This window comes from Castor canadensis, chromosome 14 (genome assembly GCF_047511655.1).
Source record: "Castor canadensis chromosome 14, mCasCan1.hap1v2, whole genome shotgun sequence".
Taxonomy (NCBI): domain Eukaryota; kingdom Metazoa; phylum Chordata; class Mammalia; order Rodentia; family Castoridae; genus Castor; species Castor canadensis.
Genome location: NC_133399.1, coordinates 57,406,603 through 57,432,766, shown reverse-complemented (window position 1 = coordinate 57,432,766; position 26,164 = coordinate 57,406,603). Strand labels below are relative to the sequence as shown.

Sequence of the window (26,164 nt, the reverse complement as noted above, 5' to 3'; positions counted from 1 at the left end):
TGTTCAGTGGGTGACGAGTGTGAAGGAGGGAGGGGTAGTCTGGTGACAGGTTGGGGGGAGAATGGGAGGGGAAAGTGAGGGTTGGGGAAGAGAATGGGTAAGAAGGGTCAGAATAAGTTGTTGGAGAGGGAGCAATGGGTTTCAGCACAGGAGAAGGAGGGAGAGTGAAGGGGGTGAGAGTAAGATGAGAGGATGATGATGGTAAAGTTGTTAGTATAGAAAGAGAAAAGATAAGAAATAAAAAAAAGATATTAGGAATAAAAGTAAAAATAGAAAACCCACAATAATAAAACTAACAACAACAACAACAAAAGCCAAAGAAATCAATAGGGAGAAACTAACAAACGAACAAAAAAACCTCCAGGTTCAGGAACAATAGAATTTCAGTCTTAGTTCTGGATTTTCTCCTCCAGCATCCAGTCCTGGTGTTGGGATATAAGCAGAAGCTCTATCGTGCTCTCACCAGGTGACTGGCTTATGAGTTTTGTTTTTCTCTTCTGTCTTTCAGCTGCAGCTGCTTGGTCAGCTCCTCCCCCAATGAGGTGTGGTAGTTTAATTTTGTATGCTCCCCTCAGGCTCAGGAGATCAGTTCTAAAGTCCACTAGTTGTTCTACTTTGGAGGTGGCTTTTCTCTGTGCTTGTATACTGGGATTACCATGCTGGGGGCTTATTTCTTTGCCCTGCCCCCTTTCTCTGGGGCAGGGTTAGTGTTCTGTCAGCCCCTGTTACTATCAGTGTGTTATGATGGTTCGCTGTTTGTTTTTCAATTTTGCAGGGCAGTTTGACTTTGGGTGCTGCTTAGTGGCTCAGGAGATGAGATCTGCTACCTGCCCTGCTTCTGGGAGTGGCTTATCACCCACCCACTGTTGGCCTTCCTGCCTTTCCAGTGTTTGTTTACTGATAGTTCTGCTGAGATTAGCTCCTTGCCCCTCTCCCCTTCTCCAGTGCGCTTTTAGTGATCCTATCCCTTCAGCTCTGTGCTAGATTATAGTTCACTGTTTATTGTTCAGTGTTTTTTTGGAGGAATCAGTCTGCCCAGGGGGCTGTGCTGGTTTATCTTGGGGGTCACTGGGGGAATTCTGTGTGACATGTGGCTCTCACCTGTTTGGGCTGCTGAATATCTTGCAGGCAGGTTTGGAGCCAGTGGTGGCAGCTCCCTCAGTGTAATGTGGCATGGAGACACTTTCTACAGGCTAGGGGTTCTGAATGTTGTAGTTTTGATTCTCATTGGTGCTTTATTCCTGCCAAGTGGCTCCAGTGTCTCAGCAAGGTTTTGGAGTCATGGAGCTCATGCTGTCTGCTTCCACATCCTAGTCACCATCTTGGATCCCTTCCTACTCTATGTCTCTTGGTTGGGGCATTGAGACAATTTATATTCAGTGTTAGTATTGAGAGGTGATTGTTGTTTCCAGCCATTTCTTGTCCCCTGTTGTTTAGTTTTAACTATTCCTTGTTTACTGGTCTGCTTGCTCAAAAAGGTTTATTCTTTCTTGAGTCTTCCTGTCTCACTCTAGTTTCTTCTTCTATATGTAAAATTCCTTTAAATATCTCTGTACTGCTGGCTTGGTAGTTGTGAATTCCTTTAGTTTTTCCTCATTGTGGAATGTTTTAATTTCTCCTTCAATCGGGAAGGATAGTTTCGCTGGATAGACTCATGTTGGTGACAGTTGCTTTCTTTTAGGGTCTGAATTACGTCTTTCCATGACCTTCTTGCATTTAGAGCTTGAATTGAGACATCTGCTGTTATTCTAATGGGTTTGCTTTTATATGTGACTGTCTTTTCTTTTGTGACTTTCAGAATTGTTTCTTTGTTCTGTGTGCTGAGTGTTTTGATTATGATGTGTCTGGGGTGTTTCTTTTTTTGGTCCTGATGGTTTGGTGTTCTGTAAGCTTCCTATACCTGGGTGACTCTCCCTTTCTTGATGTTAGGGAAGTTTTCAGTTATTATTCTATTGAATAGATTGTCAATGCCTTAGTTTGTGCCTCTTCATCTTCTTCTACACCCATGATTCATAGATTTGGTGTTTTCATGGTGTCCCAAATATCTTGTATGCTCCATTTATATTTTCTTTGCATTCTTTTATGATCTTTTACTGGTTGGTCTAATTCATCTACTTTGTCTTCCATTCCTGATACTCTGTTTTCAAATTGCTCCACTCTGTTTGCCAAGCTTTCAATTGAGATTTTTTACTTGGGATATTAAGTTGTTTGTTTCAGATTGATTATTGTTCAGGGGTTCAGTGTTGAGCTGTGAGTCTTTCTTTCCATCTTCCATGGTTAGTTGCTTCTCTGTTTGTGGATTTGGAGTGGGCTTTGTTTCTTGCTGATTATGGGTCCCCGATCTTCCTTCTTCAGGGAAGTTAGTTGCTGCTGGGGTATAGGGATGTCAACAGTCTGCCATCTTGCTCCCTTTTACTTATTTTCTTTTAGAAACAGTTTTAATCATTGGTTTTGAGTTGACTGTCAACTGTGTCATGTGGGGACATAAGTAAACTCTCTGATCATTTTTATCCATCACTTGGAGAATTTGTGTGAGCTTTGCTATAGGTAACAAACACTTGCCAACAACACAAGAAAAAGTACAGAAACCTTTGGGAAGATCAATGATATACAGAAGCCTATTTTGGGGAGATCAATGTTGGTTAGCTGGGCCTCTAGGACCTTTGAAAGCTAGAAAATATTTAACTTACTTTGCATTGGATAGTGATGGTTTTGTGGCACTGACCAAAAGAAAAAAAAAGCTCTGAAGATAATGAGAGATGTCTAATTGGAGAATTCATTTTTAAAGTTGTTTATAATATAATGTAGGAAATAAACATTATCATCCATACTCTTAAAATGTATTTTTCTAAATGTTTATGATGTGTTTCTTTTTAAAATTTTTAAATTGATACATAGAGACATTAGAAGTTACTATTTGAACATAGCCACAATGATTTATAACAATTTCTATACTGATTTTTATTTTATTTTATTTTGTTTTCATTTTTCTTTTATTATTCATATGTGCATACAAGGCTTGGTTCATTTCTCCCCCCTGCCCCCACCCCCTCCCTTACCACCCACTCCGCCCCCTCCCTCTCCCCCCCCTCAATACCCAGCAGAAACTATTTTGCCCTTATTTCTAATTTTGTTGAAGAGAGAGTATAAGCAATAATAGGAAGGAACAAGGGTTTTTGCTAGTTGAGATAAGGATAGCTATACAGGGCATTGACTCACATTGATTTCCTGTGCGTGGGTGTTACCTTCTAGGTTAATTCTTTTTGATCTAACCTTTTCTCTAGTACCTGTTCCCCTTTTCCTATTGGCCTCAGTTGCTTTAAGGTATCTGCTTTAGTTTCTCTGTGTTGAGGGCAACAAATGCTAGCTAGTTTTTTAGGTGTCTTACCTATCCTCACCCCTCCCTTGTGTGCTCTCGCTTTTATCATGTGCTCATAGTCCAATCCCCTTGTTGTGTTTGCCCTTGATCCAATGTCCACATATGAGGGAGAACATATGATTTTTGGTCTTTTGGGCCAGGCTAACCTCACTTAGAATGATATTCTCCAATTCCATCCATTTACCAGAAAATGATAACATTTCGTTCTTCTTCATGGCTGCATAGAATTCCATTGTGTCTATACTGATTTTTAAACTCTACTTTCTTTCTCCTGTGGCATCTGATCATCAATCTCCCACAAGAAGTTACCCATTTTTTGATGCATGAAGGCTTCAATCATGTAAACCTCTGTATGGTGCTCTGGTGGGGACAAGAACACTTTATTTTCTTAATGCTTTTAGCAGTTTAGGGAAAAATAGATAGAAATTTGTGTCTTAGAGAAAAAATGAAATATCATTAATAAATAATCCTACCTTATATTCTTCTCTTCTAGTTGAAACCAGCTAATACCCTTTGTCGGAAATCAGTTGATGATGAATGCGACTTTGTTGAGTTTTGCAATGGAAAGGATCCGCACTGTGTACCTGACACACATGCACGAGATGGACATCACTGTGATTCGGGTCAATCCTACTGTTATCAAGGAATTTGTCGTATTTTTGACAAACAGTGTAAAAGATTATTTGGACGTGGTAATCATCATAATTTTTTTCTTAGTCCCTAAAATCTGACTATTCCAATGTCTGTTATTCAATTCTATAGGTCAAAAATGTAACACACTTTGTGAATGATAAAGTCTTACCTACTATTAAAGGAAATCACATACTTTGATTCTGTAAAATAAGAAAAATTCCTGAATTTATATGGAGTTCTAATTTGCAAAAGGAAGTAATCTCAAGTGAAAATGCAGCTTTTCACAATTTTGTAGAATTTGAGGTGGTAGGGTTTACTTTAGACTTAAAGGATTATGGCTAGTCATTGACTAGATGACATCTGATAAGCAAGGGCTTTAGCTAACAACCAGCCTGGTAGGTTTGATAGTTTCCTTTAAATGTACACATTTAAATGTACATACTTGCTTCACAGAAATACACAACTTCCACACATAAGCAGTCAATGTTTAATTTTCAGTCCTATAACTTGATTAAAAAAAGGAAAGGTAATAGCACATAAATTCACCCTCCCACTTCTCTTTGGTTCAGCATTACATATTACCACTAGAGATGCCCAAGTGCTGGAACTTAAGCACAAAGGGCTCAGGGAATTTGTAGTTCTGTTCCAGCAGATGGCAGGTTCCACACAACAGACAAGGAGGGACCCCAAGGCAATTCCAATAGAAAACCTCCTAGCAATCACAGTTCACTCTGATTTAGTAATCGAAAAGCTGAATTCATTTAGAATTCTTGCTTAGACAAGGGAAAAAATACCTAAAGGAAAATCAGCTTCTCATTAAATAAAAAGCAAGAAACAGTGCTAGGCTGAGTCATATTTCAGCCTTATCCCAAAGGAAACACATGCACTTTATATTCATTCATTTATTAAAATACCTTTCCATGTTTTGAGCCAAGTAGAAAAAGTCAACGAGAGTTCTATAGTAACAATACTCATGCAACTACAAACAGACTGAATGCTTAATAGAATGCCCAATGACTTCATTTATAACAATGAAAGACATAACTTTGAAAGTATACTTGAGGAATGTAAAATGCTATTATAGTTATAAAATGTTTTAGATGAGAGACATCAGCATTGGACTAGCTTACCTTCCCTTTAACTAAGAAAGTGAGGTACAGAATATTCTTACAACTTGCCTTGCATCCCACTTAGTGGAGAAATGGATCTGACCACTGATTCCTAACCCATGTCAGTGATCCACCTGCTTATGTAATTGTACTCTGTAGCCTGGCATGACTATTAGAAAACTATACAGAGCCTACATAGAATTTCACCCTACCCTGGCATGATTAAAAGCCAGAGGAAATTTGGTTTGAGAACTGCTGATGATAATAAGTCATGGTTTCCTCAAAGGTTCAGATTGTATGATGTCCAATTGATTGATTTTGGCTTACCCTAGTTAATTGTGAAGTTTATATTCTTCCTTCATTGTATATTAATGTGCTACTCATTCTCATTACTTCAGCCTAGGCAATCCAAGTGTGAGCCCATACTGGCTGCAACATCTTCTTATTGTATAGGCCCTTCACCATCCAGGACCTATTTTCATATATTCTGACACTCTTGAACCCCATTAGACATTCCAGTGATGGGTGAGGCTGGAATGTTTTTACATGGAAACATTTTATGGAACTATTTCAGCTCATCTTTATCCCTTCTTGCCCCAGGCATTTAACTGCAGGAGGCCACAGTGATGCTTTGTTTTGATTATTTTTGCTATACACCTCAACTCTGAGAGTAGCAGCCTGTAGGAGTGTTGAGCACTGGGCTTCATGTCACCAAGTGCAGGACACTGAATTTCCTCACTCATAAGCAGAAACACTGAAACACAGGCCTGCTCTGGTAATTAAGTGTGTTTGGAAAGCACTGTAAGTTATAAACCCAAGGAATTAACAACTAAGGCAAAGAGATACATAAAAGTCCACAAAATAAATGCTTTCTGTACAGTGAGTTTTGAGCTGCAAAAAGGTAAGGCAACAAACAAAACAACCCCCTCCCCCAAATAAAACAACAAACAGGTATACACAAAAATATCCAAACCAAGATGCAAAACAGAAACCAAAAACAAACAAATAAAAACCAGTCCTTAATGTTTCCTTGGCCCTACTGTGTGAAAAACACATCCTCTTTCCTAGAAGCAATTCCTAAAGCACTCCTATGTCAGGTCATTGCAGTTCTCCATGTCATCAGCCTTTGGCATTTTCTGTGTACCCCAAAATTTCAGGAGCCACTGCAAATTCCAATACAGATGTGAAGTCAAGGGTCTGCCCTAAAGTGTAACAAATAATTTTGGTCATGTGGCTTTCTTAAATTGTGTGTTCGGGTTCTGTGTAGACCTCAAGTCAAAGCCCACGAAATAGAAGCAAAAATTTGATAGGTCCAAATCTCCCTTTCTGGCCCCTAGGAGAATTAGGGAACTGAAGCCATGTCCACCTGTGGTGAGGACAATGCAAATCCTGACCAGGACTGGATCTGTCAAGGCTGAGAGGCTTCAGGAACCAAAAAACAAAAGAAAAACCAGGCTACAATATCTGTCATTCCAAGCTTCAAAAATAAGTTGAACAGGACAGCAGAGAGAGGCTGTTGGTTTTTCTAGAGTAGAGGAAACACTCGGAAACATTTTGCATTTGGCTGCTTTTGCTAAAAGCAAATGCTCTTGTCAGTCTAGGTGAGGGCTGCATGGCATTACGCAGACAAGGCCACCTGGGCCTGGTCAGGGAATCACTGACTGATTGGTGAAAAGCAAGTTGTAAATCAAATGACCTGTCCCTCTCCAAACATTTAGTGTTTTGTTCATTATGAATGCTTCTTGCATTAATTTTAATTTAAAAATATTGCAGGAAGGCATTATTTATTTTGATTATTGAGTTTTTGCTCTTTCTCCCTTAAATTTTTTGCCATCCCAATTCTGGCCCAGATTACAATTGGGAACTGGGAAATTTAAATTAGATTTAATCAAGGTTGCATTTTGATTGAAGCAAAGCAAAAAGAAGTCCTTTACTTATTGTGTGAGTTCAAGAGCAGCCTTTTCAAAAAAGGAATTGCTGGTGGTGCTGGATTGCCTTCACAGATCTATTTTGACGTGTTTTGTAGCATCCTCCACGTGTGTAGATTATTACATTTCTGGGTCAAAACATAGATTAATTCATTCAAGTAAATTGTGAAAGTAAAAAAAAAACAATAAGAGTAAACTGTGAAATTGTTGGAGGACTCAGTTGTCAATTAAAGGTGTTAGCGATACATTCAGCAAAATTACGGGTGAGCTTTTATACATGTTTGATTTTTTTCCCTAAATTTTAAATTAGACATAACTAAACATGTCAAAAGGCTAAAGCAGATGAATTTTAAAATTCAATATTCCTCACCCAACAATTATTAGACTACTGAGGAACAGGATAAGGACCACAGTATGGCATAGGAGTTAAATCAAATGCTCTTTGAGCTGGTTATCAGTATTGCACTCTGGATACTATTTCCTTATTAATAAGAGTAAATTTCATAATATCTAGGGAACTAAGACATAAAGAGAACAATTTAGATGAAACAAAGAGGGCCATGGTTGTTTATTTTTCTTAAAATGAAGACCATGCCTGATAATGTTGCCATTTCCTTTGTGTCTGACACAGAACAAAGTCGACCGGGCACGGTTAGAATTGGAAGCTCACTCTAAATCAGCTCTGCATCCTCAGCAAATTTTTAATGCTGGAGTGCTACTGACTTCCTTAGGGATCACATGATAATTTCCAGACTGGATCTATTATTTCTGTCATGTAATTTGGATTCTGTATTGTAATTTATTTAAGTTGTTATTGTTTTTCTCATTTTTAGAGGCTATAGGTGGCTCCTTTCATTGTTACCAGGAAATTAATACCAGAAAAGATATATTTGGAAACTGTGGTTCAGCATACTGTCCGCTACCGTATGTATTTAGAAAGTTAGAATTTTATTTGGAATGTGGGTTAGATTTCTAAAATCCTAGAATGTATTCTGCACACAGCAAAATGGCATATTTTCCAGGTTTTCTTTGTAAAAAAAAAAAAAGTGTTGTCCACTGCCTATAACATATGTTTATATGTTAACATAATAGGCCTATTATGGTAAAGAAGCAGTGATCAAAGCATAGCCTTTATATATGGTTGTGATGAACTAGACATTAGGTTAGATAGTTTATATGCAATATATGTTTATGATATATATCTTAAATAAATATCTAAATGTAAATTGTGTAGAGAAAGAATTACTTCATTTTACTTATGAAAGAATTTAAAATCCATGGTCATAGGGAAGAAAAGGGCTGCCAGATTCATTAATTTTTCACTTGCTGAATTGCCTCCTACAACAGAGTCATATTGTAGATTGTGCTAAAATTTTTTTACTGAGAGAAAATTGCTAAAACTTGGATTTAAATTAGTGAAACTTTAAAAAATTTGCCTATATACTAAACAAATTAAGAATAAACTGTATTTTCTGTTAGAGAATGAAAAATATTGAAACAATCCATTTATATATGGATATAATATAATGCACTGTAGTATAAGCAGTTGAATGTTAGAGGAGAATGGTGATAGAGAAAGAGCAAGTAATGGGGAGGTTAATTTGATTAAAACATGGTATTTATAGGCCTGAAGTACCAAGATGAAGCCCTCTTGGTCTATTAATATTCACATAAAAAATGAAAGGTAGGAAGGTGAAACAGGTCTTTTCTGGGGATGAGTCCAGTAGGAGGGAGTGGGTATAAGGAAAGGGGGAATTGGGAGGAATATGGTGGATGTATTTTGTATACATATATGAAAGTAGAATAATGAAACCTGTTGAAATTCTAATAAAGGGGGAGAAGAGGGTGAATGATGGAAGGGGTAAATCTAAGTAAGGTATATTGTAAGCACATATGTAAATATCAAAGTGCATCCTTCTGTACAAATATTATATGCTAAAAATTAAAAAGAATAATTAACTATATTTTCACATTAGATAACGAACTAAGACAGAAGGTAAAAACATATCTCTATCAATGTATATCTCTATCTACCTATCTATCTAGGGAGAAAATAGATTGCTTATTTTCCTAACGATACAGAATCTAGTTATTAACTTATGTTATCAGCTATCTGTGTTATCTCAGTAAATGATAAGAGAAAAATTTCCCTTTTGTTTCCAGTAACTTGCTGTGTGGAAAATTAGTTTGTAAATGGCCACGCAAGCACTTAGTGATAAAGGCCAATTTATCTGTGGTTTACGCTCACGTGAGGGATGACACGTGTACATCTGCATTTAGACAGGCTACTCCACGCGCTTGGAACCCTGAGGGGAGAGATCTCACTTATGTAGAGGATGGCTCCTCCTGTGGTCCTGATATGGTAATTAGAATTACAAAAACTCACCTTGTTTTCAAATTGCTTTTATGGTCATACTCATTTTGACAATATGTCAACCGATGTATTTTCACCATTTTAAAAATTGTGGTAAGATGCATATAACAAAAATTCCATCTTAAGAACATATAATCAAACTAGTGGCGTTAAAATCATTCACCAATGTGGCATAGCCATTACCCCATCCCTACCATGTGTTTCAGTAACTCTTGGCGTCTTGACAAAATGAAACTCCACCCCTATAGGCAATAGCTTCCCATTGCTTCCTCTCTTTAGTCACTGGGAACCACCATTCTATGTTCTGTCCCTGTGGATTTGAAAACTGCAGGGACACACGTAGGGGCATCATTCAGTATGTGTCTTTTTGGTTTATTTTACTTAGCTAAGGTCCATACAGCCCATCTATATTATAGCATAGATTTAGAATTACCATCCTTAAGGCTGAATAATACTCCATTGTATGTGTATAACTCATTTTGCTTATGCATTCAACTGTCCATGGATGTTTGGGATACTTACACATTTCAGCCATTGTAAATAATGCCGCCATAAACATGGGAGTACAAATGCCTTTGAGAACTCTGCTTTAATTCTTTGGGGTCTCTACCCAGAAGTAGAATTTCTGGACACTATGGTAATTCTAGTTTTAATTTTTTGAGGAACTTCCATAGGATTTTCCATAGTGGCTATAGTATTTTACATTCCTACCAACAATTTACAAGCTTCCAGTTTCTCCACAGTCCCAGCAACACTTATTGTGATAGCAAATATCCTAGTAGATGTGAAGTAGTATTTTGTTGTAGGGGGGTAGAACTGGGATTTGAACTCAGGGACTTACACTTCCTAACAGACTCTCTACTGCTTGAAGCACACTTCCAATCCTTTTCTCTCTGGTTATTTGGAAACGAGGGTCATGCTTTATGTCATGATCATCTGGATCTCAGCCTCTCACATACCTTGTCACAGGTACATGCTTCCATATCCAGCTATTGATTGATATGTGGTTTCATGAAATACCTTCTGGGGCTGGCATTGAACCCCAAACCTCCTTATCTCATCCTCCCGTAGCTAAGATTGCAGGCCTGAGCCATTGGCATCTGGTGTCATTATATGTTCATTTCCTTAATGATTAGTGGTGTGAACCATCTTTTTATATTCTTATTGGCCACTGGCATATCTAATTTGGGGAAATATATTTTTAAGTCTTTTCTCAATTTTCAATCAGGTTATTCTTGTTGTTAAGGTGTTGGAGTTATCTATTTTTGATATTAATCTCTTATCAGAAATATTGTTTTCAAATATTTTCTCCCATTTGTTTCCAATTTATTACATTGTTATGTTCTTTATTATTCATTTATTCACATGTGTGTACACTGTTTGGGTCACTTCTGCCCCCTGTCCCCACCCTCTCCTCCTCTCCCCCTTTGCTTCCAGGCAGAACCTATTCTGTACTTTTTTCCAGTTATGTTGAAGAGCAGAAATAAACAAGCTAGTTGAGATAAGGACAGCTATACAGAGAGACTCCTAGCATTGCTTTCATGTATAAATGTGTTACAACACAGGTTGATGCATCTCTAACTGATATTTACACTGGTTCCTGATCCCCTTCTCATATTGACCTCTATCACTTTAAGGTTTCTGTATTAGTTCCTCTGGAGTGGGGACATCAAACACTTTCATGTTTTGTGTTTTCTATCTAACCCCATACCTTCCGTATGTGTTCTCCCCTTGTCATGTGATGCAAGTCCAACCACATTGCTGCATTTGCCCTAGATCTAAAGACTGCATATGAGGGAGAACATACAATTTTTGGTTTTCTGAGTCTGGCTAACTTCGCTCAGAATGACGTTCTCCACTTCCATCCATTTACTAGCTCATTCTTCTTCATGGCTAGGTAAAATTCCATTGTGTATAAACACCACATATTCTTCTTCATGGCTAGGTAAAATTCCATTGTGTATAAACACCACATATTCTTGATCCATTTGTCAGTAGTGGGGCATCTTGGTTGTTTCCATAACTTGGCTATTGTGAACAGTGCTGCAATAAACATGGGTATGCAGGTGCCTCTGGAGTAACCTGTGCTGCATTCCTTTGGGTATATCCCCAGGAGTGGGATTGCTGGATCATATGGCAGGTCTATGTTTAAGAATCTTCCAAATTTTTGTCCAGAGTGGTTGCACCAGCTTGCATTCTCACCAGCAGTGTACAAGGGTTCTTTTTCCCCCCACATTCTCACCAACACCAGTTGTTGTTGGTGTTTTTGATGATGGCTAGTCTAACATGGGTGAGGTAGAATCTTAGTGTGGTTTTGATTATGTGGTTTTCCTTTATGGCCAGAGATGGTGAGCATTTTTTCGGCCATTTGAATTTCTTCTTTTGAGAAAGTTCTGTTTAGTTCAGTTGTCCACTTCTTTATTGGTTCATTGATTTGGGGGACTTTGGTTTTTTGAGCTCCCTGTATATTCTGGTTATCAGTCCTTTGTCTGATGCATAGCTGGCAAATATTTTCTCCCACTCTGTGGATGGTCTCTTCAGTGTAGAGACCATTTCTTTTGTTGTGCAGAAGATTTTTAACTTTATGAAGTCCCATTTGTCCATTCTTTCTCTTATTTGCTGGGCTGCTGGGGTTCTATTGAGGAAGTCCTTGCCTATGCCTATTAGTTCCACAGTGTTTCCTGCTCCTTCCTGCAGTAACTTCAGAGTTTTGGGTCTGATATTAAGGTCCTTGATCCATTTGAGTTGATACTAGTACAGGGTGATAGACATGGATCTAGTTTCAGTTTCTTGCAGATGGGTAACCACTTTCCCCAGCAACATTTGTTGAAAAGGCTGTCTTTTCTCCATTGTATATTTTTGGTACCTTTGTCAAAAATAAGGTGGGTATAGTTGTGTGAATTCATATCTGGGTCCTCTATTATGTTCTACTGGCCTTCATGTCTGTTTTTGTGCCAGTAACATGCTGTTTTTATTGCTATTGCTTTGTAATACAGTTTGAAGTTGGGTATTGTGATACAGCCAGAATTGCTCTTTTTGCTGAGTATTGCCTTGGCTATTTATGGTCTGTTGTGTTTCCAAATGAACTTTAAGGTAGATTTTTCAATCTCTTTGATGACCGCCATTGATTGGGATTTTGATGGGAATTGCATTTTTAGTATGTTGATTCTACCAATCCATTAGCATGGGAGATCTGTCCACCTTCTGTAGTCTTCCTCGATCTCTTTCTTCAGGGGTTTGTAATTCCCCTTGTAGAGGTCATTCACATCTTTTGTTAAGTTTACTCTTAGGATTTGACTAATTATGAGGCTATTGTAAGTAGAATTGTTTCCATATATTCCTACTCAGTTTGTTCATTGTTGGTGTATAGAAAAGCTAATGATTTTTGTAAGTTGGTGTCTAAGAGTTTTTTGGGTCTTTAAGACATAGGATCATATCATCTGCTAATAAGGATATTTTGACAGTTTCTTTACCTATTTGTAGTCCTTTTATTTCTTCTTCTTGCCTAATTGCTCTGGCTAGGATTTCCAGTACTATGTTGAATAGGAGTGGGGATAGTGGGCACCCTTGTCTTGTTCCTGATTTTAGGGGGAATGGTTTCAGTTTTTCACTGTTAAGTATGATGTTGGCTATAGGTTTGTCATATATAGCCTTTACAATGTTGAGGTACATTCCTTCTATTCCTAGTTTTCTTAGAGCCTTTATCATGAGTGGTGTTGGATCTTGTTGAAGGCTTTTTCTGCATCTATTGAGATTATCAAGTGGTTTTTGTTTTTGCTTCTATTGATGTGCTGTATTACATTTATAGATTTGTGTATGTTGAACCACCCCTGCATCCCTGGGATGAAGCCAACTTGGTCGTGGTGAATGCTCTTTCGGATGTGTTGTTGGATTCAGTTTGCCGTTATTTTATTGAGGATTTTTGCATCAATGTTCATTAAGGATATTGGCCTATAGTTCTTCTTTTTGGAGGTGTCTTTGTCTGGTTGTGTGATGAGAGTAATAGTGGCTTCATAAAATGAGTTAGGCAGTGTTCCTTCCCTTTCTATTTCATGGAACAGTTTGAGGAGAGTTGGTATTAATTCTTCTTTACGCATGTGATAGAATTCAGCAGTGAATCCATTAGGTTCTGGACTTTTCTTTTTTGGGAGGCTCTTGATGGCAGCTTCAATTTCACTTTGTGTTATAGATCTATTCAGGTGATTAATATCTTCTTGGTACAGTTTTAGGTGGTTGTAAGTTTCTAGAAATCTGTCCATTTCTTTGAGATTTTCAAATTTATTAGCTTATAGGTTCTCAAAGTAGTCTCTGATGATTTTCATGGTGTTTGTTTTATCTCCCCTTTTGCATTTCTGATTTTACTGATTTGTATTCTCTCCTCATTTTAGTCTGGTTTGCCAAGGGTCTGTCAATCTTATTTATTTATTCAAAGAACCGGCTTTTTGTTACATTGATTCTCTGTATGTTTTCTTTTTTTTGTTGCTTCTATTTCATTGATTTCAGCCCTTATTTTTATTATTTTTCTCCTTCTGCTTGTTTTGGGATTTGCTTTTTCTTGTTTTTCTAGAAGTTTGAGATGTCATATTAGGTCACTGATTTGAGATCTTTCTGTCCTTTTAATATGTGTACTCATGGCTATAAACTTTCCTCTAAGGCTGCCTTTGCTGTGTCCCATAGGTTCTGGTAGACTGTGTTTTCATTTTCATTAACTTCAAGGAACCTTTTAATTTCCTCTTTTATTTAATCAATGACCCATTGATGATTGAGCAATGTGTTGTTCAGCTTCCAATTGTTTGCATATTTTCTACTGTTGTTTCTGTTGTTGAGTTCTAGTTTTAATGCATTGTGATCAGATAGAATGCCTGGGATTATTTCTATTTTCTTATATTTGCTGAGGCTTGCTTTGTGTCCTAAGATGTGATCAATTTTGGAGAAGGTTCCATGGGCTTCTGAGAAGAAGATATATTGTACAGTTGTTGCATGAAGCATTCTGTAGACATCAGCTAGGTCCATTTGATCTATGGTGTGATTTAGTTCTAGGATTTCTTTATCGATTTTTTGTTTGGATGATCTATCTATTGATGATGGGGGTATTAAGGTCTCCCAATACCACTGTGTTGGAGTTTATATATGTTTTTATGTCCTTCACAGTAGGTTTGATGAAATTGGGTACATTGACGTTGGGTGCATATAGGTTGATAATTGTTATTTCCTTTTGGTGTATTTCCCCTTTTATTAGTATGGAGTGTCCTGCTTTATCTTGTTTGATCAGTGTAAGTTTGAAGTCTACTTTGTCTGAGATAAATGTTGCTACCCCTGCCTTTTTTTGGGGGCCATTGGCTTGGTAAATCTTCTTACAGCCTTTCACTCTCAGTCAGTGCTTATTTCTGTCAATGAGGTGGGTCTCCTGTATGCAGCAGATTGTTGGATCTTCCTTTTCAATCCAGTTTACCAAATGGTATCTTTTGATGGGGGAATTTAGTCCATTAACATTCGGCATTAGTATTGATAGGTATGTGGTGATTCCTGTCATTTAGTTGTCTTTGTTGTTTAAGGGTTTGATTGTGTGCAGCTGAATCAATGTTACTCTTTACTTTCTTGCCTTTTCTTCTCCTGTGGTTTGGTATTGCCTGCCCTTTCATGGTTTTGTTTGCTTTCACTTTCTGTGTGCAGAATTCCTTGGAGAATCTTTTGTAGTGGTGGTTTGGTGGTCATATATTGTTTTAGTTTCTTCTTATTATGGAAGGCTTTTATTGCTCCATCTATTTTGAATGATAGTTTTGCTGGGTAGAGTATCCTAGGGTTGAAGTTATTTTTATTCAGTGCCTGGGATATCTCATTCCATGCTTTTTTGTTTTTAAGGTTTCCATTGAGAAATCTACTGTGATTTTGATTGGTTTACTTTTGTATGTTATTTGTTTTTTTCTCTCTTACAGCCTTCAGTATTCTTTCTATATTCTCTGTGTTTGTTGTTTTAATGATAATGTGTCATGGGGTAGTTCTATTTTGGTCAAGTCTGTTCAGTATTCTGAAGATTTCCTGTACCTGAATGGGCATAGTTTTTTCTGGATTTGGGAAATTTTCTGTTATTATTTTGTTGAATATATTATGCATTCCTTTTGCTTGCACCTCTTCTCCTTCTTCGATGCCCATGATTCTCAAGTTTGGTTGAGAATTCTCAGGTTGGTCTTTTGATAGAGTCAGTGAGTTCTTGCATATTCTTTTCACAGGTCTTGAGTTGTTTAACTAATAGTTCTTCAGTTTTTCCTTTAATTTCCATTTCATCTTCAAGTTCTGAGATTCTGCCTTCAGTTTGCTCTATTCTGTTGGAATGGCCTTCTATTTTGTTTTGTATTTCTGTTTCATTCTTTTTTCCGAGGTTTTTCCATTTTGTGGATCACTTCTTCTTTAATATTGTCATTTTTCAGCCTTAATTCATTTATTTCTCTTTTTATAGTGTTCTCTGTTTCAGTTTGGTGTTTATTTAGGGCTCCTATGATTTCATTCATTTGTTTCTGTGTTTTCTCATATTCTTTATTTTTGTTGTCTTGGAATTTCTTGAGTGCCTCCTGTTCATCTTGGTTGACCATGTCTAGTAACGTCTCTATGAAATTCTCATTAATTACTTGCAGGATTTCTTCTTTCAGAACGTTCTTGTGGGCTTCATTGGGTTTCTTGGTATAGTTTATCTTTGTTTTGTTGGAGTTTGGATCTGGGTATCCGTTTTCTTCTTTTCGCTCTAAATCCTGTACTACTTTATTTTTGTGGGGAGAATGTTTTCCATCCCTTTTTCATTTATCCATTTTTCCACTAGATATTGTTTCAGTCCCTGGACTATGTGTAATTTAGTATTAGCTGGATTACAATATTAACACTAATAAAACCAAGAGGGAAGTATAAAAAAGAGAAAGAGAAGGAAAGGTAAAAGAAAGAAAAAAAAAGAAGGAAAAGGAGAAAAATGGGATAGATGGTGGGTGATGAAACAGTGAACCAGACAGCCAAACCCTTAAAGAAGGGCAAAAAAAAAAATCACCAGTTCTGGAACAGTTCAATTACAGTCTTAGTTGTTCTGATGTTACTCCTTTAGCATCCAGTCCTGTCTGTCTGTTTCTCTTAGATAGGTTTGGTCCTGTCTAAGAGGCCCTCCTGTAGTGGCCTGCTGAGCAGTGGCCTGATGGAGCAGCTGTCCAGCAATACTGTAGAGCTGGGGCCTAGAGGGGCCTGAGGGGCAGGGATCCCAGTGGGTGTGGATCTTGTGGTCCATGTGGAGCTGGGGCCCAGTGGGACCCGAGGAGTGGGGATCCTGGTGGGGTGTAGTTCTAGCAGTCCCACATGGAGCTGGGGCCTGGCAGGGCCTGAGGGGCAGGGATCCCAGTGAAGTGAGCACAGGCTCCATGGGTGGGGACTTAGTGGACTGGCTGTTCTTTTAGTAGATTGTGGTGTGGAGAAACCTTCCATGATCTATGGGTTCAAAGTGCCATACTTTTGGCTCTCCCTGTGCTTTACCTCAGCCAAGCATATCTCCAGTGTCTTAGCAGGGTCCCTAATTCATGGAACTCATGCAGTCTGTGGCTGTGTCCCAATTACCATATTGGATCTTCTCCAACACTTACCTTTCATTTTTTTTCATAATACCAATTTTAAAGGCATGAAGTGTGGTCTCACTGTGGTTCTATATTTTGTCTCTTAGAGGCTTTTGCTTTGTTGCAGGTTTTGCTCAGGTTTCTCTGAGTCTTATGTACAACTTCTCATACTTTTCACCTGATCACTTACCTTCATATACAAACACTCATTTTACCCCCATTCCTTAATGCTAATTTTTATGTCAATATTTACATACTTTATAATTTTATCCTTGACTAATTATTGCAGCTTTACTTTTGCCTTTAAACCTTTATACTGCAGGAATAATTAATTTACTTACCACCATTATAGTTTTAGTGTGTTTGGATTTGACATTACTTACTTCTACCAGTGAGTTTTATACTTTCATATGTTTTCATGCTATTAACTAGTGTCCTCTTCCTCTGGCATGGAGACTTCCATTGAGAATTTCTCATGATCATGATGATGATGATCATCATCTCTCTCTCTTTCTCTCATTTGAGAAAGTCTTTGTTTCCTTTTTGTTTTTAAGAAACAGGATTGTTAGGGTATAATATTTTTACTTACCTACAATTTTTTCCTCTCAGCATCTTGACTATATCATCCTTCTCCCTTCTGGCCTGTGAGAATTTTGCTGAAAAATTTGCTAATAATCTTATGGGGCAATTTCACTTTTCCTTTGTTCCTTTCAAAATGGCCTGTGTTGTTACCTTTTTATAGTATGATTATGATGTTGTTCACTTGATGTGGGTCACTTGGACTCATTATTTGGTGTCTTGTGGGTTTCTGGATCTATATTTCTGTATTTTTAGGCAAAAGAAGTTTTTTGCCATTATTTCATTGCTTTGGGTGGGGATTTTCATTGCTATGGTCTATGGCATTTACAGATTTGCACATATTGAATCATGCTTGCATTCTTGGAATAAATCCTACTTGTAATGGCAAATGATCCATTATCATGCTGTAAATTTTATTGGCTAGTCTTTTCTTCAGGATTTCCCATCTGTATTCATGAGGAACATTGGTCTTTAATTTTCTTTTTTTGTAATGTCCTTGTTTGACTTTGATATCTGAGTAAATCCTGGCCTCATAAAATGAATTTGGAAGTATTTTATTCCTCAAGCAATTGGAAAACTTTGAGAAGAACTGATAATAGTTTTTGTTGAAATATTTGGTATAATTTACCTATGTCATCAAGTTCTGGACTTTTCTTTAATAGTTTACATTTCATTACTGATTCTCCTAAATAATTAATTGAGGTGTTCACATTTTCTATTACTTCATGATTCACTTGTTGAATTGTATATGTCTAAAAATTTGTCTGGTCTTCTAGGTTGTCCAATGTATAAGTATTCAAAGTAATCACTTCTGATCTTTTGTAATTCTATAGTTTCAGTCGTTGTATCTTCTCTTTCATTTCTGATTTCATTTGCAACTTCCATCTTTCCAACTTAGTCTAGCTTAAAATTTATGATTTTTATCTTTTCAAATAACCAACTCTTCTTTAGTTAAAAATCTTTTTTACTAATGTGTCTTAATTGTACATAATAAGGGGTTTTATGACATTTCCACACACAATGTACTTTGGTCATCTTCACCCCCTTATCCTCTTATATCTACCCTTTCTCTGCTTCCCCTTCTACCTTCCTAGTAGTCTTTCTTTTATTCTCACAGCATTCTTTTCCCACCTCAGACTTCACAAATGAGAGAAAATATGTGATTTTGTGGGATTGACTTATTTCACTTAACATGATAGTCTCCAGTTTCATCATTTTCCTGCAAAGGACATGATTTTATTCTTCTTAATGGCTGAGTAAAACTCCACAGTGTGTATTTACCACCTTTTCTGTATCCATTCATACATTGATGGGCTGATTCTGTAATTTGACATGGGTGTGCAGGTGTTTCTACGTACATTGACTTTGATATTTTTTGGATGGATCATGTGGAAGTTTTCTTTTTAATTTTTTTGAGGAACCTCCATACTGATTTCCATAGAGGCAAGATTAACTTTCATTCCCACCAGCAGTGAATAAGGCTTCCTTTTCTTCCCACAGCCTCAACAACATTTGTTGTTGTTTGTTTTCTTGATGAGATAGCTGGGTTGAGATGGAATCTTAGGGTTTTTTGTTGTTGTTGTTAGTACTGGGGTTTGAACTCAGGGCTCACCCTTGCTTGACAATCACTCTATCACTTGAGCCAAGCCCAAGTCTTGTGCTTATAGGCAGGCACTCTCCACTTTAACCACACCTTTAGCCCTTTTTGCTTTGTTTTTTTGGACAGGGTCTCACTTTTTAAAATTATATTATTGTATTGGGGATACATTGTGACCTCCACAAAGGTGCCAAGAATATATCATAGTTAAATTCATCCCCAACATCATTCTCTTTTATCTCCCTTCCCAGGTCTCACATCTTTGCCTGATTGGCCTGGACTGCTATTCTTCTACCTGTGCCTCCCTCATACCTGGGATTTCAGGTGCAAACCCCATACCTTTTGCTTTATATAGTAGTTTTTCAGATTGGATCTCATGCTTTTTGCTCAGGCTGGCCTCAGACTACTATTATCCTGTTTTCACTTCCCAAAGTGTTGGGATTGCAGACATGTGCCACCACAGTGGTCTCAATGTAGTTTGACTTGCATTCCTTAATGGCTCAGAATGTTGACTATTTCTTCTTCATGTATTTATTGGCCATTTCTACTTCTGCATTTTAAAAGTGTCTGTTCAGTTCCTTTTCCTTTGTCCACTTATTGATTTAGTTATTTTCTCTTTCATTGTTTAATATTTTGAGTTCTTTAGATATTCTAGGTATCTCCTGTCATATGAGTATCTGAGAAGGATTTTTCCCATTCTTCATTCTGTTGGGTATTTTTTTTTCATGTGCAGAACTTTTAAATTTGGTGTGATTCCATTTTTTAATTCTTGTTATTATTTGTTGAATTGTTAGTGTCCTATTCTGAAAATTATTGCTCATATTTATATCTTGAAATGGTTCCTAATGTTTTCCTCTAGTGGGTTCAAAGTTTCATGTGTTTCATTAATGTCTTTGATTCATTTTGAGTTGATTTTTTGATAGGGTGAGTGATAAAGATCTAGTTTTAGTCTTCTACATGTGGTTATTCAGTTTTCTCAGGATCACTTCTTAAAAAGGCTGTCTTTTGTCAAGTGTATGCTTTTTAATAGATCAAAAGGTATATGTAAAGAATCATATAGGTGTGTTTGATTGGGCATTTTTCTAGATCTTCTGTTTGATTGGTCTATGCCTCTGTTTTTGTGCCAGTTGCTGATTTTGAGCCATGCCTTCAAGCTTCTATTTTGGGTTTTTTTTTTGTTTGTTTGTTTGATTTAGTTATTTTGTCAGATAGGGTCTTGTGTTTTTGCCCATTCCAACCTCAGACTGTGATCCTTCTGTGCCACCAAGCCTGGCTTATTTTTTGGGATTGGGTTTTGCTAACATTTTGCTGAGACTGACCTCTAACTGTGATCCTCCCCGTCTCTGTCTCTTAAATAGAGAGGATTACAGGCATGTTAAAAATGTGACTTATACAAATGTAAAAACAGCATCTGTTAAACAGATATTTAACTAATTATCAAGGAAGCAGGTTGTTACAGGTAGTTCAAAGAACATTTGAAGTACTGTATATTTAGAGGCATTTGGAAAAACAATGTTGGAATACCATTGCTGGGTTCAAGGCAAAACTTGTCAGTGTCCTATAGAGCCATAAAACTGTAATTTGGGAATTATTAACACAATTGGACAAAAATCACTTACATTTCTTACAGACAAAATGTACATTTTAACACTTAACTTCACAGTGTAGGCTCTTAGCAGTAGCCCCTAGCAAGTTAAAAGTGCCTTCTTGTAGATAATTAAATATTAAGGTAGGCCTAAAACATGCTCAAATCCAATAATGCAAAGATATCCAGGTCTCCATTTTCTCTGATTATTTACAGTCATGGACAGTACTCAGTAGTATTTGTTATGAATGATCTCAACATCATTTTTGTAACAGTAATATTACTTGTTTAAAAAAAACATATCTATACAGAGAGTTTCATTGTGATGTTTCCATGAATATATGTATTATAACCCGAATTGGTTCATCCCATTCATTTTTCTCCTTTCTACGTTAGTCCCCTTCTTATGGTGATTTCAACAGGTTTGAAAATTCTATTTTCATCCTTGTGTATAAAGTATATCAACTGTATTCACTTTCTTAATTTCCTTCTTTTATTCTCTCTGTTCCTGTTAGTGCCTTTCCCATAGTATGACCTGTTTTTTACTCTTGTCATTCATTATTTAGGTGTCTGTTCATTGGTAAGTGGGATTTTTTGCATTGATATTATACCTGTACATGCATTGTGCTTAAGTCAATGTAATCCCTCTCCATTGTACTTTCTCACTCTTTCCCCCCATCCTGTGTAGTTTAACATTTTCAGTGTGTCTCCTTGTGCCTTGTTCCTACACAGTTGTGATGTATTTCATTATTATTTGCTATCTTTTTGGTCTTTTTTCCTACCTTCCTTTGTCTCCTCTACCAGTCCCACTTTTAGATTCCTATGCTATATATAGATCTATGAATATATAATATTTCTTTTATTTGTATTGGACCTATATCCCACATATTAGAGAAAAAAATAAAGCCTTTGTTTTTTCTTTTCCTTAAAATTTTTTTAAAAATAATTTTTGTGCTGGGGGCACATTGTGACATTTATAAAAGTTCATACACTATATCATAGTTGAATTCACCCTCTCCATCATTCTCCTTTATTCCCCTCCCCCCTATTCTTGTAATACTTTCAACAGGTCTCATTTTTCCATTTGCATACATGTGTATGCAGTATTTGCACTATATTTACCATTCTGCCTCCTTTCCCAACATCCTCCCCACTCCCACTGCTACCAATCCCCCAGACAGGACCTGTTCTCCCTCCTGTTCTCTGATTTTGTAAAAGAAAAAAATGACATTTTTGTTTGTTTAAGATAGCTATACAAGTAGTTTCCTAGTGACATTTCCATGTATGATAACCTGAATTCATATCCTCTATTTTTCTTCTTTCTACCTTAGTCCCCTTTTTATGGTGATTTCAATAGGTTTGAAAATTCTATTTTCATTCTTCTATAGAGAGTACATCAACCATATTCACCTTCTTAACTCCTTCTTTTACCCTCCCTCTCTCATATGTGACTTCCCCTTAGCATGATCTGTTTTCATAACATTGCTTGTATTTGTATTGGGCCCATATTCTACATATGAGAGAAATCACTTGGCCTTTGATTTTTCTGAACCTGGCTAACTTCACTTAAGATGATGTTTACCAGTTCTATTGTGTTACATGCAAATTGACAAAATTTTATTCTTCTTTGTGGCTAAATAAATTTCCATTGTATATAAATTCCACATTTTCTTCATCCATTCATCAGTGGTAGGACATCTTCGGTGTTTCCATAGCTTGGCTCTTGTGAATATGGGAGTGCAGGTGTAACCTGATTTACATTCTTTCAGTTATATATCTAGGAGATGCATTGGTGAACCATATGGCAGTTCTATTTTTAGTTCTTAGAGGCTGTATTAATTTACATTCCCACTAACAGTGTATGAAGGATCCTTTTCCCCCACATCTTCACAACATATTTCATTGTTTGTGTTCTTGATGGTAGCAATTCTAACAGGAGTGAGATGGAATCTTAGTGTGGTTTTGATTTGCATTTCCTTTATGGGCAGGGAGAGTGAACATTTATTCATGTGTTTTTTGGCCATTTGGACTTCTTTCCTTGAGAATGCTTTGTTCAGTTCATCTGCCCATTTTGTCATTGGGTCATTGATTTTTTGGGAATTTAGTTTTTTGAGCTTCCTGTACATTCTGGTTATGAATCCCTAATTAGATGTATAGGTGGCAAAGATTTTCTCCTATTGTGGGGGCTGTCTCTTCAAACTGGTAACCATTTTTTTATGTTATGCAGAGTTTTTTAGTTACTTGTAGTCCCATTTGTCAATTCTTTCTCTTAGTTGCTGAGCCATTTGAGTTCTACTTAGAAAGTCATTGCCTGTGCATACAAGTTCCAGTGTATTCCCTACTCTTTCTGCACTGACTTCAAAGTTAACATCTTTAATCCTCTTTGAGATGATCCTTGTACAGGGTGAGAAACATGGATCTAGTTTCAGTTTTCTACATGCAGATATACAGTTTTCCCAGCCACATTTGTTGTAAAAGCTGTCTTTTCTCCATTGTATATTTTGGGCACCTTTGTCAAAAATCAGGTGGGCATAGCTGCGTGGATTTATCTGGGTCTTCTGTTCCACTGGTCTTCATGTCTGTTTTATGTCAGTACAATGCTGTCTTTATTGCTGTGGCTCTGTAGTATAGTTTGAGGTCAGGAATTGTGATAACTTACAGTGTCTCTTTTTGCTCAGTATTGCCTTGCCAATTGGAGGTCTTTTGTGCTTCCATATGAACTTTAGTGTTCATTTTTCAATCTCTGTGATGAATGTCATTAGAATTACAGTGGGGATTGCATTGAACATATTGATTGTTTTGGCAGAATAGCCATTTTCACAATATTGATTCTGCCAATCCATGAGCATGAGAGATATTTTCATGTCCCATGGGGAAGATGTCTTCCCCATCAAGGAAGAAGTCTTCATCGATTTCTTTCTTCAGTAGTTTCTAGTTTTCATTGTAGAGTTCTTTCACACTCTTTTTAAAGTTTATTCTCAGGTATTATATTTTTTGAGGCATTGCAAATGCAGTTGTTTGCCTATATTCTTTCTCAGTCTGTTCACTGTTCATATCTACAAAGCCTACTAATTGTGCATTCTGCTACTTTGCTGAAGGTATTTATGATGTCAAGATGGTTTTTGGTGAGGTTTTTCAGGTCTTTTAGGTATAAGATCATATCATCTGCAAATAGAGATAGTTTGGCTTTTTCCTTTCCTATTTAAATTCCTTTTCTTTTTTTCTCCTATCATATTGGTCTGGCTAGGAATTTTTATTTCTTCTTCCTCTTGTATTGGTCTGGCTAGGGATTTCAAGACTATGTTGAATAAGAGTGAAGAGAGTGGACACCCTTGTCTCGTACATGTCTTTAGAGGAAATAGTTTCGGTTTTAGCCCATTTAGGATGTGTAGCCTTTATTATGTTGAGGTACATTCCTTGTATTCCTAGTTTCATCAGGAGTTTTGTCATGAAAGATGTTGAATTTTGGTCGAAGGCTTTTTCTGCATCTGTTGAGTTGATTGTATGATTTTTTTGTCATTGCTTCTGTTAATATGTTGTATTACATTTAATGATATGTTGAACCATCCCTGCATCCATGGGATGAAACTGATTTAATCATGGTGTATGATCTTTTTGATATGCTGTTGAAGTTGGTTTGCCAGTATTTTCTTGAGGATTGTTGCATTTAAGTTAATTAAAGAGATCTGCCTATAATTCTCCTTTTTTGTTGTGTCCTTGTCCAGCTTTGGGATGAGTTTAATACAGGCTTCATAGAATGAGTTTGGCAGTGTTCTTTCCCATTCTGATACATGGAAAAGTTTGAAGAGTGTTGGTTTTAGTTCATCTTTGAAGGTCTGGTAGAATTCAGCAGTGAGTCCAGGAGGTCCTGGACTTTTCTTTTTTGGGAAACTCTGTATTGCTGCATCAATTTTATTGATCTATATAGGAGATTTATATCTTCTCAGTTTAATTTTGGTTGGTCATAGGTATCTAGAAATTTGTCCGTTTCTTCTTGATTTTTAATTCATTTAAATATAGATTCTTGAAGTATTCCTTAATGTTTCTGTGGATTTCCTTTGTGTTTGTTGTGATTTTTCCATTTTTCATTTCTTTTTTTTTTTTTTATTTTTTTAAAATTGTTTTATTATTCATATGTGCATACAAGGCTTGGGTCATTTCTCCGCCCTGCCCCCACACCCTCCCTTACCACCCACTCTGCTCCCTCCCTCTCCCCCCTACCTCCTCAATACCCAGCAGAAACTATTTTGCCCTTATCTGTAATTTTGTTGAAGAGAGAGTATAAGCAATAATAGGAAGGAACAAGTGTTTTTGCTGGTTGAGATAAGGATAGCTATACAGGGAGTTGAGTCACATTAGTTTCCTGTGTGTGTGTGTTACCTTCTAGGTTAATTCTTTTTAATCTATCCTTTTCTCTAATTCCTGGTCCCCTTCTCCTATTGGCCTCAGTGGCTTTTAAGGTATCTGCTTTAGTTTCTCTGTGTTAAGGGCAACAAATACTAGCTAATTTTTTAGGTGTCTTACCTATCCTCACCCCTCCCTTGTGTGCGCTCGCTTTTATCATGTGCTCAAAGTCCAGTCCCCTTGTTGTGTTTGCCCTTGATCTAATGTCCACATATGCGGGAGAACATACAATTTTTGGTCTTTAGGGCCAGGCTAACCTCACTCAGAATGATGTTCTCCAATTCCATCCATTTACCAGGAATGATAACATTTTGTTCTTCATCATGGCTGCATAAAATTCCATTGTGTATAGATACCACATTTGCTTAATCCATTATAAGTGGTGGGGCATCTTAGCTGTTTCCATAACTTGGCTATTGTGAATAATGCCGCAATAAACATGGGTGTGCAGGTGCCTCTGGAGTAACCTGTGTCACAGTCTTTTGGGTATATCCCCAAGAGTGGTATTGCTGGATCAAATGGTAGATCAATGTTTAGCTTCTTATAGCCTCCAAATTTTTTTCCAGAGTGGTTGTACTAGTTTACATTCCCACCAACAGTGTAAGAGGGTTCCTTTTTCCCCATATCCTCGCCAACACCTGTTGTTGGTGGTGTTGCTAATGATGGCTATTCTAACAGGGGTGAGGTGGAATCTTAGCGTGGTTTTAATTTGCATTTCCTTTAATGCTAGAGATGGTGAGCATATTTTCATGTGTTTTTTGGCCATTTGAATTTCTTCTTTTGAGAAAGTTCTGTTTAGTTCACTTGCCCATTTCTCTATTGGTTCATTAGTTTTGGGAGAATTTAGTTTTTTAAGTTCCCTATATATTCTGGTTATCAGTCCTTTGTCTGATATGTAGCTGGCAAATATTTTCTCCCACTCTGTGAGTGTTCTCTTCAGTTTAGAGACCATTTCTTTTGATGAACAGAAGCTTTTTAGTTTTATGAGGTCCC

General features: G+C 37.0%; 1 protein-coding gene across 1 annotated transcript in view; it reads left to right on the top strand.

Moving 5' to 3' along the window:
• Window positions 1-26,164, top strand: part of LOC109676412 (disintegrin and metalloproteinase domain-containing protein 5-like) — a 208,130-nt gene that overhangs the window by 85,808 nt on the left and 96,158 nt on the right. Inside the window, exons 14-16 of the mRNA XM_074053314.1 lie at window positions 3,873-4,071; window positions 7,883-7,973; window positions 9,213-9,411. Coding sequence (XP_073909415.1) covers window positions 3,873-4,071; window positions 7,883-7,973; window positions 9,213-9,411 — 489 coding nt within the window. The remainder of the gene's footprint in view (window positions 1-3,872; window positions 4,072-7,882; window positions 7,974-9,212; window positions 9,412-26,164) is intronic.